This window comes from Cryptomeria japonica, chromosome 10 (genome assembly GCF_030272615.1).
Source record: "Cryptomeria japonica chromosome 10, Sugi_1.0, whole genome shotgun sequence".
NCBI classification, from domain to species: domain Eukaryota; kingdom Viridiplantae; phylum Streptophyta; class Pinopsida; order Cupressales; family Cupressaceae; genus Cryptomeria; species Cryptomeria japonica.
This window is the reverse complement of record NC_081414.1, coordinates 213696116-213716527: the sequence shown is the minus strand read 5'-3', so window position 1 is coordinate 213716527 and position 20412 is coordinate 213696116. Positions and strand designations below refer to the sequence as shown.

Below are 20412 nucleotides of genomic sequence, written 5' to 3'. Positions count from 1 at the left end.
GTCGATGATCCTACTCTAGCACTACCAATGACTCTCATTCAACATTCGCTTTCTCTCGTCAAGCATCCTCATGTGACTCTGCTAATTGGGGTATCAAAGATGAATTCTTCTCCCATCTCTTAGCTTGTGGACCTAGAGAATGATTTATCTTGGACCATCGTCTAACAAAAGAATGAAATGTCTTCCTTAGTTGATTTCTCAATCCCACACCCAAACCAAGAGTGTGCAAATTGTTAAGACAAGCTATGATATTTTCTAGGGTGGTAGTTCTTTCTTAGATTTGTTTTGGCAACTTAACTAGAGATTGATGATATCCTTTTGAAGTTATAACTTGGTGTTTCTTGTTTTTCTATTTTTTGTTAATTGTTTTATTGTTTATCAATTTTTTCTATTGGCTTTTGGTTAATAGGGTTTTAGGAGCCCTTGAAAACCTATTTGCCTTTTAATCAAAAATATTATTATATTATTTTTTATTACGTAATATATCTATTTCATAGGACTATGAACATTTAAAACAGATAACCATGTCCCCATGAAAACTAAATTAATCCACTCTTTGATCTAAACACTATATCTTTGTTTAATAGAATACCCATGTCATTTTCCATTTGGTTCCACCTTGATAGGAATGTCTTAATACAAGTAACATATAATGAAGGGGCACACTATCATGCTTGGTTTGGTTTATGGCTTGATTTCTATCCATATTTGTTTCACTCATATTTACAACAATTTTCATACATTCACTTTGCCTCTCTATCCTAAATTCACCCCAATTTGCACATACTTCTATACCTTCACCCTCAACCTTTGAGATTCACTTTATTCCTACAATATTTTGGCACTACTTGAAATTGACATATTTTAATCTTAGAGGCATGGGAGATGGCCCTAAACTCAAATTATCAAATCTAAAATCAACTTTCTTGTCCCTTTTTGTTAATTGTTATAAGCCAACGATGCACATTTGTGCAACATGTAATGTCATGGTATTCAGAACTACGAGAGAATCCAAAAAATAAAGGACATCAAAGAGAATCATCAAAACAATCCTTTTGCAATCCTTTTGCATGTTTTCGTGTTGTCTTTGATATTACTTGGCATGATTAATTCAAACTACCAAGGGTTTGATCTAAAAGATGCTACTTACCTATCAAGTCAAAAAAAACTCCTAAATGGTGTCACTAGACACCACCATAACAAATTCAAATACCAAAAAGGCAAAGGCAAACAATTCTAACATTTTATGAACTCAATTCTTTATTCAGATTCACAATACTTTTTCACAATAGTTAGAATTAAATTTAGGACACTTAAATCACTATATTATTTTTTGTCATTTTAAATAATAAATTTTCACAACAGTTAGAATTAAATTTAGGACACTTAAATCATTATATTATTTTTTGTCATTTTAAATTATTATAGTTATCAAATTTGAAACCATTTATTTTCTAAAGATACTAACTTAATTCAACACATCACCAACATAATTCTATTTAATACCTTTAGATTTATATTAAATTTTTACTTTGATTTCTAAAAATCAATAAAGGAGTAGTTCCATGTCATCAAATTATATAAAACCATTTGCATGTTTCATATGTTGTCTTTGATAAACTTTAACATTATTAAGTCAACCTATCAAGGGTTTGATCTAAGAGATGCTAGTCAACTATTGAGTATATAAAAAATAAAAATAAAAAACTCCTAAATGATGTCACTAAACACCAACATAACAAATTCAAATATATTCAAATATATGTATAGTTTTTTTCTTTTATTTATAGATAAATAAATTTAGTTTACAATGATTATAAATAATATATTTATATTAATATTTTACAAATTTTATTCATGATAAGTGGACTAAAAACAATATCCATCCTTTTCTTTAAATGTAGGGTGAGAACACATAGGGTGTGGCTATCAAGCCAACTAAAATGTATGACATATAAAGAGGGTTTAGAAAGCAGAAAAAAGCTAAACGTCTCCTTTATATGCCATGCGTTTTAGTTGGCTGCTTAATGGGTTTGGGTGTAAAGGCCTAAGGCCTATAACATAGAAAAAAGGTAGTATACTAAATAAGATAAAAGTGGCAAAGCTCCTTACATTAAGGGTCTTTGAAAACACAAACTTTCATGGCATTTAAATATTCATGACTTAAATTTTTTTTAAACAATATATAATAAAAAAAGGAATTTTACTACAGAAACTTATTACAAGTTTGGTCTACCTTTTAGAAATTACTAACAAGTTTTCCTCAAAATCTATTGACAGTAACTCTCAGACATTTTTTTTTCAAATTTAAAATTTTAGGCTAACTTTTCATCTATACTTTTAGAAAGCTAAAGCATTGAACCGGTTTATAAAAAGTTCTAGGATTGTGACCTCTATTAAACAGATGAGAAACCCTGGAGCTACAACAAGATTTTTCCCACTTCAAGAAGTAAATTTCCTTCTACGACACTGCAATTTTACACCCTCAATTTAGGATTTGCTTCACATTTGCTCATTCGCATCTAAGTTCTTGAAAACACATGCTTATTAAATTATAATTTAACCCAAAAGAAATAAATCAGTTATCTAGAAACTTAATAAACTCCGTTCTTCATTTTCTCCTCTTTATTCCCCTACTAAAACCATCAATGGGACTGTAAGCCAGCTGCCCATTTCTTTATCATCATCATCTGCCGTAAATCTCCACCTAACCAGAGCTTCAAGTACAGGTTCTTGTTTGGTACAGTCAATCGCCAATCTTAGGCAATTGGTGTGGTAGAATCAGATTCCAATGTCTCAGAATCTTTAATTGCATACCCATTGGAATCAGTTTCAGATGTAGATGATGTTGCTTTTACTTGGGATTCTGATTTGTCTAGGGTTTCCTCTTCTTGAATTGTTCGGGTTGGTTTTGGTTGCAGATTTAAATTCGCCTCTTCGACAACATCCTCTTTTTGCTGTTGCTCCTGCTCCTGCTCCTCCTTTAGAATGGGAATGCCATCCACTACAGGTACGTATTTACCCTCTATGAATCCCTTAGAGTTGAGACTGCTCATAAATCGATAGGCCACCTCTTGCTTTGCTTTCAGAGAACCTTTCAACTTGGATGTCACTGTGGACAGCTTACGCTCCAGATATTTACTCTTGAGATCTTTCTTCACCAATGGAGTGAACTGACTGTCCAATGATCTTGCAGCTGCTAACCATGCCAACACTATGACTAGCAATATGCCACCAAGGTAGGGAGTAGAGTTGGCAAGAGAACCAAAGGTTAAAATCAGAAATTGCTGAATCAGTGCACCTCCAGATTTTCCAAGGGGATTGCAGACAACATCTATTGCAGCCTTGCCCTTTATCTATAAGCAGAAGATTGATACAGTAACATAAGTCATTAGACAAGGCAGAAAATTAATGGATTCTAGAGGTCAATATTTCAAATAATTGGTGCTATTGTTATCATAATACATCCTCCTGTAGAATTGTATACTCCATTGTAAGACCTCAAAAGTTAAAATGCAAATGGCAGACACAGAAAGCTCTCTAAATTTGAAGACAACTCATTTACCTTGGTATCCTCATCAAGAGGAATATAGGCCATCTCTTTGCAAGGATCAAACAAACTGTACTTCGCACTCTTGCTGAAAATATTTTGGAGAGCCCCAACATACACTGCTGCCAAAAGAGGTGTCAAACCAAATTTACCCAGTACAGGAGCAAGTGGCTCCCCACAGAGTATAAGACCAAAGAAGGCTACTCCTGTGGCAAGCAGCACAGTTGGTGTAATGGTAGCTGCTACTCCCCACCCATACTTGCGGAATATAACTCTGCTTAGCAACATCATGGAGAAGGTGGCGATTCCTGTGCATGTCGAAAAATCTCCCATGAAGGCAGAGTACTCATTTGGACTTGGAAACTGTCAGAAACACAAAATATCTTAAATCACATTGCCAAAAAATGTCCCAAAAACCAAGCAGACAATCTTTGCTTAAAAGTATTCTGAGCTCATAGCTTGATGTTGTGGTGCTCAAGTAATTAGAGATAGAGTGCTCTTCTACTGTATAAATAAGAAAGCAGAGTCCTTTGGAAGGGCAGAGCACGAGAAATTTTATGAAAAAACTTTCAGGTATTTATTTTGCATATAGATTTCAATGAAGTTTATTTAGATTTATCAGAAAAAACCAGAGTGCCAGTACAAGTAGAGCAGTTGGGCAGTGCAAGGCCATTAGTAACTAAGGACCATAAAGTAACTAAGGACCATAAAGCGTGTGAGTACAAATTTCAAGGTAGGTAGATCAACTGTCTCCACTACCTGCCATTAGAAAGAATAAAACTCTGCATGTGCATTGGAAGTTGGTATAAGAGGATTAAACAGTGGCTTCTACTCATTAGGGGATGCAAATGAAAAGGAGAAGAATGCAATGAAATTTAGCGTGTTATTGATGAATGTATCGGTAATCAGATAATTAGAATAAGGATGAGCTGGTACAGCCCCCTGTACCAAGCCCCCTGTACCGAGCTTCAACATATTCCTAAGCAAAACATTCTAGCGCACAAGCACAACGTGCAAAGACTGCACTGCATTTGCATATTCTATTCTTTTAATACAGATTACAGTTGATGTGCATAAGTGATCTCAGATGTAATCAATACAAATATTAATATATATTACCTGGGCCTTCAGCTTTGATTTCCAAGTCACTTCAACAAGGTTGATGCTAATACCATATGCAACCACAAGAGTGGCGAGATCTCTCACATATCTTGAAGTTAGCAGGAACTTGAAACTTTCCATCATTCCCATCTTTGGCTTTTCCTGTGATAAACAACAGGTTTCGTTGAGGATTCGCCCTGAAAATCATGTTTTGAGCACTGCCTCTGTAAGAAAGCAAATAGATTCAAGCATACCTTCTTTTTACGAGCTACTGCCTTGGGAAGTGTAGGATCATTCACTACATATTTATTTACCCACCAGTAAATTCCACAAATGGTAAACCCCAGAACAACCACAATACTCATCATTCCCTTCAAGGAGACTGCCCAACCATCCACACCAGGACCCAGATTCTTCCGAAGATTGGAGAAGTACTTCACAGTTCGCCCTGAGAAAATCAGAGCTATGTTGGCTCCCAGGCCAAAAAGAGGGTAAAACTGCTTTGCCTCATCTACGGTTGTAATCTGTGGTCAAATATATTAAAACAAGTCAACTTTAGACCTTAACATTTCAGTTCTATTTATTTCCATCTGCTAAATAAAGCAGGATGCTGCACACATTCTAGTCAAATCACAATTACCACAAGACAGCTTAGTTCACAATCCAAAGTAAAAATTAAAATAATTTTCTATTGACTATGAATTTAAAAGTAGACAAGATTTGCTGCTATACTAATGTATATTTGAGTTTCAGGAGCTTGGTATAGAATTTCAAAGGCTACTCATTCTAATTGCCAACACGTTTTCTTTAATTTTATATCAAGATTACTTTACTAATTTGCCAATAAGGTTTCTTTTCCATTATTAAGTAACTGTAATAACTGCAAACCAATTCAAATACTCTTCAAAGACTCAAGACCTAATTCATATTACTGTCTTATGGCCTAATAGTTATAAACTAATATAAGTACTACATGGCCATGCTATAAGCATATACCATAATATGTGAACTGCAAACTACAGTAATATGTTAACAAAGTTTCTCATCCCATCTTAAGCATCACAAGCCAATTTCTCTATTAAAAATACATTTGAAACCTGCGAACACAAATAAATCGTGCTCAGCCAAGATCAGTTATAGGGCAGCCCACCAGCAGAAAAGTTCAATTTCTAGATTAAAATTTTCCTATCTGATATCATTGTCAGGTTAAATGATAAATTTTGTCATGGAATACAGTAAGCAACTCAACAAGATTGTTGCTTGATGGAGTATATTGTGCCTATCAGTCCAATATTGTCAAATCATTCAGGAATAAGCAACTGAGCAGTAAAGTGGCCGCTCTAGTAAAACTAATCTGAACCTTCCCAGTTTTGTAGCAATCCTGCTCGTGCTGCGAAACTAAGATATGCATACCATAGCTACCAATCCATAAATACAACCACTGTAATAGTGGATCACATGTGAAGATAAATATTATACTGGTCTGTATTATTCTATTCTCTCAAAGAATGAAACTTGATACTTGGTAGTCACAGTTATGGGTACTAAACCAAAAGATCTGACCCAGTTATCTTTTGCTATCTATTTATAAACTCCCCAAAGTGCTTGCAATTGTAATGCTACAGAAAATAAAAATGAAGAAAAAACAGAGGATTGAAGACTGAAGTTGCATACCTGATTAGCAAATCCCCAAAAGAGGACCGAAACCACAACACTTCCCCAAAGTTCTGCCATAACGTAGAACAAACAGAAAGACCATATCCTTAGAATTGCAATAGGCCCCAGAAAGCTAGGACCCAGAAACTGGAGCAGTTTGTCAGCCAATGCTGTAGGATGGATTACATTGTTCAGTGGGTACAGCAAGAAGGCGAACGCCCCAAAGAAGGCAATAAAAGGAACTATGCATGCATAGAAAAGAGCCTTCTTTGACAAAACATTTGAGAGCTTTGTGTACACAACCATGAACCCAATGGCCATTGGCAAATTCACCCAAGTCTTCAGAAAAGGAATGATCTCAGCACTGCTTCCGTTGGCAGTCACCACGAGCACATCCTTGGTATCTCTCAGGATTGTGTAGTTGAAAAGAATACAGAAAAACATGAGCCCGAGAGGTATGACCTTCTTCAATGTGATTACCTCAACACCCATGAATTTCTTTGGGGCTGGAACTGCAAAACCATCACCCCCAACTGAATCAATGGCCGCAGAGGCCGAGGCTCTGCATACTTGCAGTTCTGATCTTCTTCGCTTGTAAAGCTTTCCATTCTCGGGCCTTGAAGAACCAAACAGATTCTTGCTCTCAGAAGAACCCACTAGCCCAGACTTATCATGTCTACCCACCACACTCAAAACCTCAGATTTTTGCCTGGAAAAACCAGTACTCAATCTGAAGGACACCTTACTGGCTGCCCCAAAGTTTCCATTTTTCCCCGTTGAAGGCCCATTTGCAGCGGGGATGAACCCATTGCCTATGCGCCTCACTGCAACCGCCTCCATTGCTAAGCCTATCAACAACCACTCTGCTCACTTTCAATCCCCTTATCACATTACACGCTCCAAACCCATTTGATCAGGCGACCCCTCTTTTTGGCCTCGGACCAAAAATCTAAGGAGTGCTAGTTGTGGACTCCTAACGAAACTTTTATACCCATCACAAGCCCTGTAAGCATGAAATGCTAATCAAAACCCCCTAAACCCCAATCGCAAAACAACAAAAACTCATCTGAAAACCTGCTTGTAAAAGAGAGCAGAGAAGAGAATTTGAGCCTCTAAGTAAGTTGATTCGAAAAAGGAGACGATGAAACGGCCCTGGGAAACCAACCAAATATTGGACTTTCCTCCACGTTGCCTCCCCTAGTCTCACTTCATGCCCACATGCTCTTTCCCGAGCCTGCAGCCAAGGAGACACGCTCGGTTTTCGAGCCTGCCTTAGGGGGAGGTCACATGGACGGGCTCACCGCTTTGATTTGTCTGCGTGGGAGCATCTAACATAATATTCTTAAGTTGGTAGGTAAAATTTTCATTTTCTTAAGACACCTACTCAACATGCATATTTTATACAACTACTCAATATTGAGAAGTATAAGTAGAGACTCCGACAATATTTTTGAAGTGTCACTGAGACTCTTACATAAGATTTCAATTTATTTTTTAACATTTTTTTCTTTATTTCATCGAATTGAAACAAACGAATGAGGTTGAGAAATATAAGTAGAGAGACTGCATATTTTCATGATAAGATTTCAATTTCTCTTTTAACATTTCTTCCCTCATTTCATAGAACTTTCAATTAGAGGAAAAAAGAGATAAAGAGGTCTTTTGCATGTAATTGCCTTTATGAAAAATGCAAGCATTTGTATGAGACCTTACTATGAAGAAAATACCCATGCAGCCACTTAGCTAGTTTTTCTTTTAGTAATTATTCAAAATATAAGAGTTTATTTGATCTAGTAGTCCCATGAATTTTATATTAATTTATTTATTTGTAAATAGTTTTGTTCTCTTGTTTTTTTTTATTCATTAATGCATTACAACATTAAAAGTTAGTAAATTATAGTTAAACATTAAAAATATTTGTAAATAGTTGTGCTCTTTTGGTTTTGGGTTTTGAGGTTATGGTCCCCTAGAGCAGGAGCAAGGAGGGGAGCAAGGGGGTGTTGCTGACAATTTTTAACAGTGCAAAGAGTCATAATCATTGTCAAGGAGTCATAATCAATGTCTTATATGATTTTATTGCAGTAGGAAATGTCAAAAAAGTAGAAACTCCTACCTATTTTTCTTTATATTAAATATAAGGAAACCAACAAGATACAGACTAATCATAAAATTTCAAACTGCTAAAAGCAGTACTCAGTAACTCTCGCTAATCCTAGGGGAAACTACAACCTATGTCGACTAACATTGTATATCAAAGTTACAGAGGATATGCCAAATATACAAAATGAGACAGTCTAGCTCTCCATGGCAACTTTACAAAAGAGGGGACCATTTGTACAAATATATACATCACAAAAATAACACCTGGAGTAGCCAGGCATATCCCAAAGAAGAAGTAGATCCAGCTGAAATGAAACCGGGAGAGGCTAGCGATCCATCCACGTTGCCCAGCCCAAAGGCCCTTCCATCCACACAACCATCTTGTCATTTTCCATCTGAGCCACTTGTTGCCGCACCATATCTCTATTTCCTTTAATCTCATCCATGAGTGCATCAAGGGCATTGGCAAAGGGAGTCTTCTTCATATTGGATCTACCCCAAGTATAACCATGAGAAAGCTCAAATATAAACACCCTGGTATGGCCATCTTTAAGGAACCTCTCGAACTTCTTTTTTGCAAGTCGCATCACAATGGTGACCTGCGAAACAATGATATAGTATGTGAGTCTTTGAAAGGACACAGTAAGAAGGTCCTAGCTCTACCTTGAAACTTGTCATCATTTCTAATTTTCCATATATACCAAAGAATGTCACACGATAGAACAAACCAAAAAAGGTTATTGTCCTTTTTAGCACCAATATAACCAGAACAATGTCAAGAATATTAATAGAGAGAGGAATAGAGATACCAAACATAAGCCAAATCTCTCTAGCAATAATACAATCAAAGAATATAACTCCTATCTATTTTGAAGAATAAGATTTCAATTTACCTTTTAACATTTATTTTCTCATTTCATAGAACTTCTAAATTCAAAAAAATAGAGGTGAGGTCTCTTGCGTGTAATCTCTTCTATTTAAAAGGTAGGTTAAGTGACTGTATGAGACCTTACTATGAAGAAAATGCTCACACAAGAACTTAGCTAATTTTTGTTTTAGCAATTATTCAAAAAAAAGGAGTTTTTTTTTAATCTCATAGTGTCATGATTTTATATTAATTTATTTATTTTTAAATATTTTTGTTCTCTTGTTTTTTTAATTCATCAATGCATTACAACATTAAAGATCATTAAGTTAGTAAATTATTCCTAAAGTGTAGGTGTTGCACCACTTTAGAAGAAGATTCCATATTATACATTTGTTGGCATATTGGCATAATTGTTGATGATATTGATGAACCGGTATAAGGACTATTGGTGATGATATAGTTGAGATGTTGTTTGATGACTTGATGTTCAGTTTGTGTTGTCATTGATGGCAACTATGGTTACATTGTTCTATCATGTTATCTAAGTCGTCTATGATTGACCAGAAAGCTATGGAATGGATTTGACAGTTAACTGGCAAACAGGACTTTAATCGGTAAATGTGAAACTGTGTTATGCTTAAGTAATTGGATCTAGAGATTGATGAGGAATTTGGTGTTGTGGTTTGGAATATGTGTTTGTAACATTGTAATGAGGTTATGACCAAAACCGCATCATGTTTTGGCTACCGGAAGTCATGTTTGTGATCCACTGATGTATTTTTTGTAGGGTTTTAGTAGCGTTTAAGAACCGGTATTCAAATCTTATAACCGATAATGATTTTGAGTTCGATGGTGTATTACATTATGTTTGTAAGATGGTGATGACGTGGCTGAATCCGCGTGAAGTGTTTAAATGATGTTTTGGCGCACTCAAAGAGCGAATTTCTTGGGAATAAGCGAAGTAGAATGAGCTAAGGGTTTGAAAGTGTATTAGATCAATATCCGGTGATCATTGAATGACTGTAATTGATTTGTAATTGATTGTAATGATCCATATGATGATTTGTAATGAGTTGTAAATATTTGTGATGATCTATGATGTAAATTTTAGTATGAGGTTAGGGTTTTGTAACCGACTAAGTTGTAAAGTCTATTTAGGGTAAGTCTGTGATGATTTATTATGTTGGTGATCAAAGGAAGAGTGTGTGGCCGAACCAGTGTGTGTGTCTACAAGAGAGAAGCGAATTGGAGTAGGAAAGGATCTGTACAAGCAAGCAAAGAGTGTTATTTTCATATCATACATTTGTTATTCCCTAACAGTTGTAGCAGACTCAAAATCCCATAACTAGGTAGGTCTTGATAGGCTGATTGTATAAATCCCTTCACCGAGTGACTCATTAGCTTGGGTTCTAAATCCTTTCACAAGGTTACTCCTAACAAAGTAAATCTCCTAACAGGGCTGAGGTAAATCCCTTAATCGTGGGAATCCTAACAAGGTCTGCTCCTAACGGGGCATATTTGTAAGCTCCTAACCCGACTAGGCTCCTAATAGGGCGGATTCTGAAAGAGTGCAAAAATATTGTGGGCACCAACTCCCACCGTGGTTTTTCCCATTTGGGTTTCCACGTGAAAATCCTGGTGTTTATGTGTTGCTTGATTTCTTATGTGTTAAGTTGATATCTTTCTATTGCATGCATGTTGATGAACACTTAGAAGAACAGTTTGATAAATCTGATTAGCAGTATTATTTTAGTTATTACTGGTACTATTTATGAGTTGTTTTGAAAGAAGTTATTGGTGGTTGTTAAAGTTTTAAAGTTTACTGTTATTACTGATTCACCCCCCCCCTCTCAGTAATAACTAGTTCCTAACAAATAACAACATTGTGGTTAAAAAGTCCTATGAAATCACATGTTCCTCTAATAAAAATAGCTAGTAAGCACCCTCAGGGAAATAGTAAGACAAGAATGTAAAGCATTAAGTCTTTCCTATGATTTTTCATCTTGCAATTTTTCTCTAGTTCTTCAGTGGTTAATTTGTATTTTTTTCATATTAATTTTTTGTATGTTCAAAAAGCAAAAAATTTCTGTCAAGTTCACTAAAAATTGTGCATTTTAGAACTATTCTCAAGATTGAAAAATTCTCATATTTTGGTTGAAAATTCTGGTTTACAACAATGTTTATTGTCTAATATACAATTATTATTATGTCAATAAGGGTGATGTTTGCATTAAAAGTGATCTTCATACTAATATAATGGTTGATTGGTTGCATATAATTATGTTTGTTTGCTCAATGTTCCCTCTCCTTTTCTATAATTAAGAAAAGATAAAAAACACTTTTTAGAAGCTTCTAAAAATTGCATTTCCCCTCAAATTGGATATGCCTAAAAAAGGTGTCTTCAAATTGCTTCTACAACTAAAAAATCTTCATATCTTAGTGAAAGGCTTGGTGCACAACACAAATTCTAACATGTTGTGATCCTTATGTCAATGAGGGTGATGTCATAATAGAGGTGACCCTCCTACCAACATAATGGTTGATTGATTGCAAATGGGTATATTTTCTTTGTCAACCTCACATTTCCTCTTTTGTTGCTATTTAAAAAAAAATCTCCTTCCTACAAACATCTAAAAAAATCTCATTCCAAGTTAAGAACTTTTGTTTGAGTTTGGATAAGTACCACATCCACATGTAATCTAAATTGACCTTTGTATTGAACAAGATGTTGAGATATCAATTGATTACACCATGTTAGATGAACTTCCATTGCAATGGGAACTAAGGTGACGAGATCTATATGATTCATAAACATGTCGGTATTATGCATGAATAATTGTGATCTTGAGGTAAAATAATATGAATTCAACACATCAAGTTTGTCATAACTTCATTAAGAGAGATATGGGGGAAGATCAGGATATCAACCAAAAAGAGAGAGATGTTAATTTTTATATTTATGGGGTAGCATACATAAAAAAACTTAAATTGGAAAGCCTTCCATATTTTGTTAGCACCCACTCAAATATTTTTATAGATAATGGTTGAAAGGAAAGAAGATTGATTTTTTAAATGATTGTCTCTTTTAATTGTGAAAATAAAATTCAAATGAAAATAATTGTAGCTGCATGACCAAATACTATTTGGGATGGCATGATTACAACTCGCTTAACTACTAGCATGGATATCCTAAACACGTCTATTTAAAAGATGTCAAGATGTAATGATCTTGAAGCACTTATATTAGATTTTCACCTAGGTTGTATAGGCATCTTGAGAATAATATCTCTTAACATCATTGAGATAAATGTATTTAAGATGTCCATGTTAGTAATATCTATGAGTATGACTTATAAAATGTTAATCTTGTATCTAAAATTTGAGTTTATATCGTTTACACAATTTCTTTATCAATTAATGAAGCCTTTGATATTCATACAAATGCATAATTTACATCATTTTAAATGAAAATTAATTAAACACTTCATAATCGTCCAAATATATAATATATGTCACATAAGAAGTGTCATTTGAAATAATAACTTTATGTTAATAGATATGAAATATGTAACATCGTTGTTGTCTAAGGACTTGAGTCTCTCTTACTAGGTTTTATATTTGGAAAGAAAAAAAAAATGTTATCATCTTCTCATAGCAGTCATATGAAAATGGTATAAAAATTTGTCTTCCTTCCATGAACTTATATGATAGATAGTCACATTTTTTAACCATGTTCTTTTTCTTTGTCCAATATTAATTATTGCAATGGAACGGTCAATTCTTGTGGTTTATGTATTGTAAATGTCCAAATAAATTTTAAGAATAATTGTTGTGTGTCCTATTTCTATTAATGTAAATACAATTATATGTGGAGATGCATCTACAAATGACATGTCAGAGTAATTATCAAAATATATCATTACATATGTCCATGATTCTATTGGTGCACTCCTATGTTTAAATATTATACAATAAATATATCATAGAGATCCATTTACAAGTCCCATTTTTATTCATAGGCTTGATGTTGATTCTAGATCAAATTCACCATTTAGGGATCCTAATAGATTGTTACTCTCTTCTTTGTTTGCACTATTTCAATTAATCAGTAGTTCTAATATATGTTAAATCCTCTTGTTATGGTTATATAAAAAAATAATACTATTTTATAAAAATACTTCCTTTATGGCTAAAACTAATGAAACACCAATATTCTCATCAATAACTCTCAGTTACCAATTATTGGATGTACATCTCCCAAAATTGTGAGAAATTAATAAAATATTTGTTATTCTTCGTGTTCACTTATCTAAATACCTTACCCAAAGAACAATTATTTTGATTTCTTCCCATAATAGTTTTAAATAAATATTATTATTGTATAATCATGTATCACTAACAAGAGGCACTTGTCCAATATCTTCGATCAAAATGATTGTTCTACATCAAAAAAAAAACATTTTTTTAATATTTCTTTGAATGGATTGAAAAATTTGTGAGTCCATTATTTGTAGCAAAGTTTACCCTATGGGGATCATTTATTTATTCACTATGCATTTTTTTATGTTAGATAACAATTTGTGAATCTTGTTCCATCTAAATAAAATATGTAACTAGGACTCAAAGTGTTGAAGGAATTATGACATACTAATATTGAATGTCATAGCTCTATTTGATGGTAGTAGTAGAAGGGGACAACAATGTGATGATGATTCATCTTGAAGAGCCTAACAAGTGATGCAAATTAGCTTATTTTCGTATTCATATTATTTTTAAGAGTATCACACATAATGGCAAGGCATTTTGATGTTGACGATAATGTGTCATGATTATATCACACTTAGTTTTGTTTAGCTCCCAAGGTTCCGTGTTCATATATGATGTTGTATAATTTGGTATTAGTAACCCACTATATTTATTTTTAGGGTATTTATTTATACTTAGATAGTTGAGTATTCTTTACAATAATATTCATCATTCCAAATTATGTTTTTCTATTACTATCTCTTCTCCCCAACATATATACTTTATTTACTTCCACAATTTACTTGATGTAAAGAAGAGGTGATTTCTCACTCATTTTTTGTTGAATGGATTGAGCATTCTTGTATTAATAATCACTATAATTTTTAATATTTGGAATAATCCCTCACCCCACATGACAAAAATTATAATTGAATGAATCCTAATTTGATGTTATTGTATTATCATCAAGTTTGATATCTCTTTTTATATCATGAAATTGATTGTGAAACAATAACTACAATCAACTCAAATTTATTTGATCGATGCACAAGTATTTGGAATATTATCACAATACTTACAAAATCCCTACCTCTAATTTTTTTTTTCTTTTTTCACTTGGGTATATTCATAAGTTCTATCCACATCAACAAATGGGATGATTTATATGTCATATGACTTTATCATGTGTTCGTTCATGAAATATATTGAGTTTGTAAAGATTGTGTTTATTTGTTTGCATCCTGATTTGACTATCTCTTGTGAAACATTCAAAGTGGAAAACACTCTACTTATTTTACTAACAAAAGACCCAACAATACATGGCATGCTTATTGTGGACCAATGTCCCTTTCAACAAGGGTTTCATTTAGAAGCCCCTTATATATTCTTGCTACTAATTCATTAGCGTTTTTAATGTTTGTAAGCTACAACCACATTTGATGATGTGATTTAGAACTCTTAATAACAAAAAAATGAGATATATTTCAAAATTTAGTTCTCTGTTGACTTACATGATTAGAAAAATGTTTCATCCTTACTTCTATAATTTTATGAAATTTAATACAGAATTACAGTTTAAAAAAAATCTATAAATTTGTTAATTACATATTCTTTCCCTTCCTCGTGTATTATTATTTACTTATTCTACATATCAATCTATACAAACTAATCTTATTCCATCATGTTCTTTGTCTAAACATAACGCTCAACTTTGACAATCTAGAGCCAATGTCAATTCTCAAGTCCTAGCTTGGAAGTACACTAAAAACTTCAATTGGATGAAAGATTTGAATTACTTGAGTTACAAAGTCTCTCACACTCATATTTCCTCTCCCTAAACATGTTAATCACCTTTGTTTTTTATATTAAAAGCAACTGACACAAGGGGGATGACCTAGATACAGTCACATTAACAACAGACGAGCAACTGTTAGCAAAGAAACAACAAAATCACAGCCTCCTATAACTTTCCTCTATCAAAAAATTTAAAATTTCTACCCATATTAATAGAGTTTAAAAGAGTCATAGTAAACCATAAAATATGCCACGCAGGGCTAAAGATAAACAAGTCCAAGATTATCCAACAAGTAGTATAACCATAACTATAACCAGTAAGGCCACAAAGGCCATTCAAAAACTCAAAAAACCACCAAGTAGATAACATCCCTACTTCCTTTTGCCATGACTCATCTTGGGTAGGAGCCTCCTAGCCCATTCCTTAGTGAGAAATTTGAAGATGTCTTTGTAGTCCTCTTCCTCCTTCTTTTTACCTTTCTGGGTATTTTCTTGCAAAAGACACAGAGTGGTCGCGGAACTGTGCATGACATTCAACGCGAATCTGATGACCTGCAATCTTTTTTCGGCGACATTCGCTCTACTGAAAATTTCTTGCACTTGTTCATTCAGCGCGTCCACTTTCTTCTCCAGATCCAACAGCTTGCCATTTGCTTCCTCCTTGATACTGCTAGCTTCCTCAATAACCACAATTTTCTCAAACCTGAGGGTAGGTGAAGGGGAATTGGCCTGAGACTTGGGATCATCATTCAAGATCCCAAGGTTTTTAGGGCTCTCAGAGACATGGGTAGAGGAATCAGAATGGGGGGTCAAGGTAGAGTGAGACGGGGCCACATTATCAGAGGGGTTATTTCCCGTATCATGGAATGAGGAGGTGTCCTTAAAGGATTTCTCTTTTTCAGGGGGCTTGGACGCTAGTCTCATAGAGTGATGGGGAGTGTTGGCTTCATTAGTGATCTCCACATCGGAGTCAATTTGTTGGATTCTCACTTTCTTGGATTCGAAGAGTTTTGAATCCTCCGAGTGGAAAGCACGCTTCTTGAATTTCTTGCTAGAGGAGCCAAGCTCGAGAAGGAGAGTAGGGTTTTTTCAGGGTTTGCAGTAGTCTTGGGTGGGGATTGTTTTTCTGACAAATTTTGAACTGAAATCATGCGGGGAGAACAGAGGGCCAGATGGAAGTTATACAGGCGAAGGATAAGGCCTTGGTGGAGAATGGTATAATCCTTAATTTTCTTCTTAGCCTCAGCAACATCTCTCACGTTAGCAGCCATAGAATGCAATAGATAAAAATGAATAGAAATAAGGTCCCTATTCCTAAGATGATTAAGAAAAGGGAGGTGGTAGTAATAGAAAACCCTATACCGCCCTTTGAGAGTGAAATATTTCATAATGATGTAGCACACCTCATCCCATGGCGATGGAAGCTCCTCACGATTGAATCCTCCAGCCTGCTTCATAGGATTCTCACCTTCGTGGAAAAATTGGTTCAGACTAGTGGTGTCTGAGATACGACTCTACTTTTTCCATTTTCGGCCTTCCATGGAAAGGCTCGTCGCCTGAGCTATAACCTCTCATTCACTTCAAAAGAAATGCCACCCATAATGACCCTTTTGTCCTCCCAGGAAGCCACAAACTGTTTAGATAGTCTCTCGTCATTGCCTTTCATACTCTCCATGAACTTATTGATACTTCCTTCCATGCCCACAAACCAAACCGTCAGCCTAGCTTTGAAATCATATGTTTTATCTAGTTCAAGTCTCAGTCTGTCACCCCCCATTATCATTTCCTCCAACTTAGCAGTAGTAATGAGAAGCATGCCAAGGAGAAAATATAGGCGCTCAATAGCCAAAGAAGAGTCCAGAAGCAAACCCAACAAATTTTGATATAAACCAGTGAATTATACAAGTAATCAATCAATTATGAAAGAAATGTTGTAATGAATTATATAATCATTCATGCTCTCCTATGGGATTGTAATCTAAAATCTTTTCTCTAACATTGTTTTTGAGATGGCTACCTTGTCCTTTCTTTGCAAGTGACCCTAAAGGCCAAACAAAAAAATTATATCAAATGAAATAGCTTCAAGAGCATATTTAAAGTTGGAAGCTACATTGGCCAAACACACAAACACAATAATTGTTGGTAACTCAACTGTGACCATCATTGGTTTTAATCTTTGCATAAGAAAAAAAAAAAAAAAAAAGGAGCCAAAATACTTGCACTACATTAAAGCTATTTATCTGACTATGCAAAATATGACATTTAAGCATGGCGTAGACTATCCTATGTAAATTATTAAAGAATTCTATGTTATAATAATTGTTTGTTTAAGGGGATGGGTATATAGATTGATTAGAGGGTGTTGAGTATTTCCTAGCAACTTGGCAATGGTTCAATTTTGCATAAACCCCATGACCCCACTAACCATGGTTAAACAAAGGTGGATTAGGGTTTTTATCCTTATAAATATCTTCTCATTTCATTTAGTGTTTCTCGCATTTATCTCCTATAAGGAAAATAAGTGCATATGATAAATAAATCTAGACCAATTAAAGAAATGTAATAAATAAGATACAATCAACCTAGATTAAATTGGTTGGTATTAGTAATATATGTATGTATGTGATGTAGGGACTTGATGATGCAATTTACATACACAATCAAGCTAATTCAATTATTACAGAAATAGGAATAACCAACAACACAAGATAGATTCAAAAATTTCTTCTTTTCAATCACCAAATCTGCTTCTACAATGATCAAAAGATCCTTGTATCAAAATTCTAAAAAAACAAGAAAAACAAAAATTACCTTTTTTTGATTGATTTTCACAATTGTTAGATTTTGCCATTTTTGGTAATTTTCCAAACAAATCCTATGAACCCAGATTTTTCCCTAAAAAATATTAAAACTAAGGCAATATGAATTGTCAACTAACATTCGAAATTGGAAACAATATTTAGAAGTTATTAAAAAAACAACTTTCTAAAAAACCAAAAAAAAACCACTAAAAGATTATTTTGGAGGTCCAAATGAAATTTCCAACTCCTGAAAAATGTTGAAATAGCCACCTATTGAGCCAAACTCAGTTGACAATCCAAAAAACTCCTCATAATGAAGCTACCTAAAAAATTTCAGCAAAATCCCAGCTCCGAGTCAAAAGTTATGACCCTCGGAAGTCCCTGCATCATTCTCCCCTTGTTGAAAAAAACCCAACTCCTGCAAGTTGTTGTCTTCAAACTATTGCAACTTCATGGGATCCAATTTTTTCCACTCTGATATCCATGTGCTATCTATTGCCGGTAACCCATCCCACTGTACCAAATACTTGTTGTATTGACCTTGTCTGGTGATGGTAGTTTGTTTATCCAAAATTTGTGCAATATTTTCCTTCTTCTTACTTGGTATGTGATGTTGCCAAGCCACTTCTTGTCCACTATATGCATCATGATCCTCTCCATGGAATGCATACAAATCAGAAACATTAAACACAGGAGAAACGTCTAAATTGTCTGGTAAGCTAACCTCATAAGCATTATCATTGATTTTCTTTAGAATCCTACAAGGACCAATCTTCTTGTACTTCAACTTGTGATATGTTACTGTAGGAAATATCTCTCTGCGCAAGTATACCATTACTAAGTCACCTTCATTGAAAATCTGGTGTCATTTACTAGCATCCACAACAGTCTTATACCTCTCATTATTGTCCTGCAACTTCTCTCTCACATCATGTTGTAGTTGTTGAAGATGTTCAACAAATGCTTCCCCATCATCACTGATTTTATCTCTCACCAGTAGCTACACTAGATCTAGAACACCTTGAGTATTCTTACCATATACAATCTGAAAAGGAGATTTTCCTATTGATCTATTTATAGAACTATTATAAGCAAATTCATCCTGGGGTAAAGCCAATTCCCATTGTTTGGGCTTCTCTCCAACAATGCACCTTAACAAATTTCCCAAACTTCGATTGACTACCTCTGTTTGCCCATCTATTTGAGGATGATAGGAACTACTAAACTGTAACTTGGTCCCCATATTTTTCCATAAAGTCCTCCAGAAATGACTTAAGAATTTGGTATCCCTATAAGAGGTAATAGTTTTTGGAATACCATGTAATCGAACAACTTCTGATAAAAATAGTTTTGCTACCCTTGTTGCATCAATAGTGTTTTTACAGGCAATAAAATGAACCATCTTTGAGAATCTATCAACAACGAAAAAAATGGAATCATTACCTCGTTAGGTGTGTGGAAGCCCCAACACAAAGTCCATACTCAAATTTGTCCATGGTTCAGTGGGTACTGGTAATGGCATATACAACCTCGTGTTCTGTGAATGTCCTTTAGCCACCTGAGATTCTACATCTTGTCACATACTTAGTGATGTCCCTTTTCATCTTTGGCCAGTAATATTGGTCTTCTACCAGGTCTATTGTCTTGTCCTTTCCAAAATGTCCAGCTAGTCCACTACTATGAAATTCTCTGATAATATTTTCTCTCATACAGCCAACTAGTATACATAATTGTTTCCCTTTAAAGAGATAACCATCCTGCATAAAATATTCACCTTTGATATGATCCAAGTTACCAGATACTGGGGCTTTTAGTTGTTCTGCAATCTCCTAGAAATCATCATAAGTTTCATATAAACTTTTGATGGCATCAAAACCAATGACTTCAGTCTCCATTGTGGTCAACAGTACAACACACCTACTCAAAGCATTTACAACCTGATTTTTCTTTCCAAACTCATGCTTCAGAACAAAAGAATAGCCTTATAAGAAAGAGACCCATTTGGCATGCCTACTATTCAACTTTTTTTGTGTGTTTAAGTATCTCAAGGCAATATGGTCTGTAAACAAAACAAACTCTTGTGAAACCAAATAATACTCAAATGACTGATTTGGTTGGTGTTGTTTCTAACAGTCAGGTTGTTTGTCAGAACAGGTCTGAAGAATGCTTGCTTGCTTCTGAATATGTGTATTTAAGTGTTGTTGTTTGGATGACATGTTCGCATGGTCTATGCAGTGTTCTAATTAGTGATAATTTGATTGGCAAGTGGAGTTATGTTTTGTCAGCTGGTCTAGTTT

General features: G+C 34.5%; 1 protein-coding gene across 1 annotated transcript; it reads right to left on the bottom strand.

Annotated features, from left to right (window-relative positions):
• Nucleotides 1–2365: 2365 nt before the first annotated feature.
• LOC131037666 (ADP,ATP carrier protein 1, chloroplastic) lies at nt 2366–7480 on the bottom strand. The gene is made up of 5 exons (XM_057969847.2): nt 6326–7480; nt 4906–5175; nt 4670–4813; nt 3566–3913; nt 2366–3356 (listed from the first exon to the last, which is right to left on the bottom strand). The coding sequence occupies exons 1-5, from the start codon at nt 7145–7147 to the stop codon at nt 2760–2762; spliced, it is 2181 nt and encodes a 726-aa protein (XP_057825830.1). The 5' UTR covers nt 7148–7480; the 3' UTR covers nt 2366–2759.
• Nucleotides 7481–20412: the final 12932 nt, after the last annotated feature.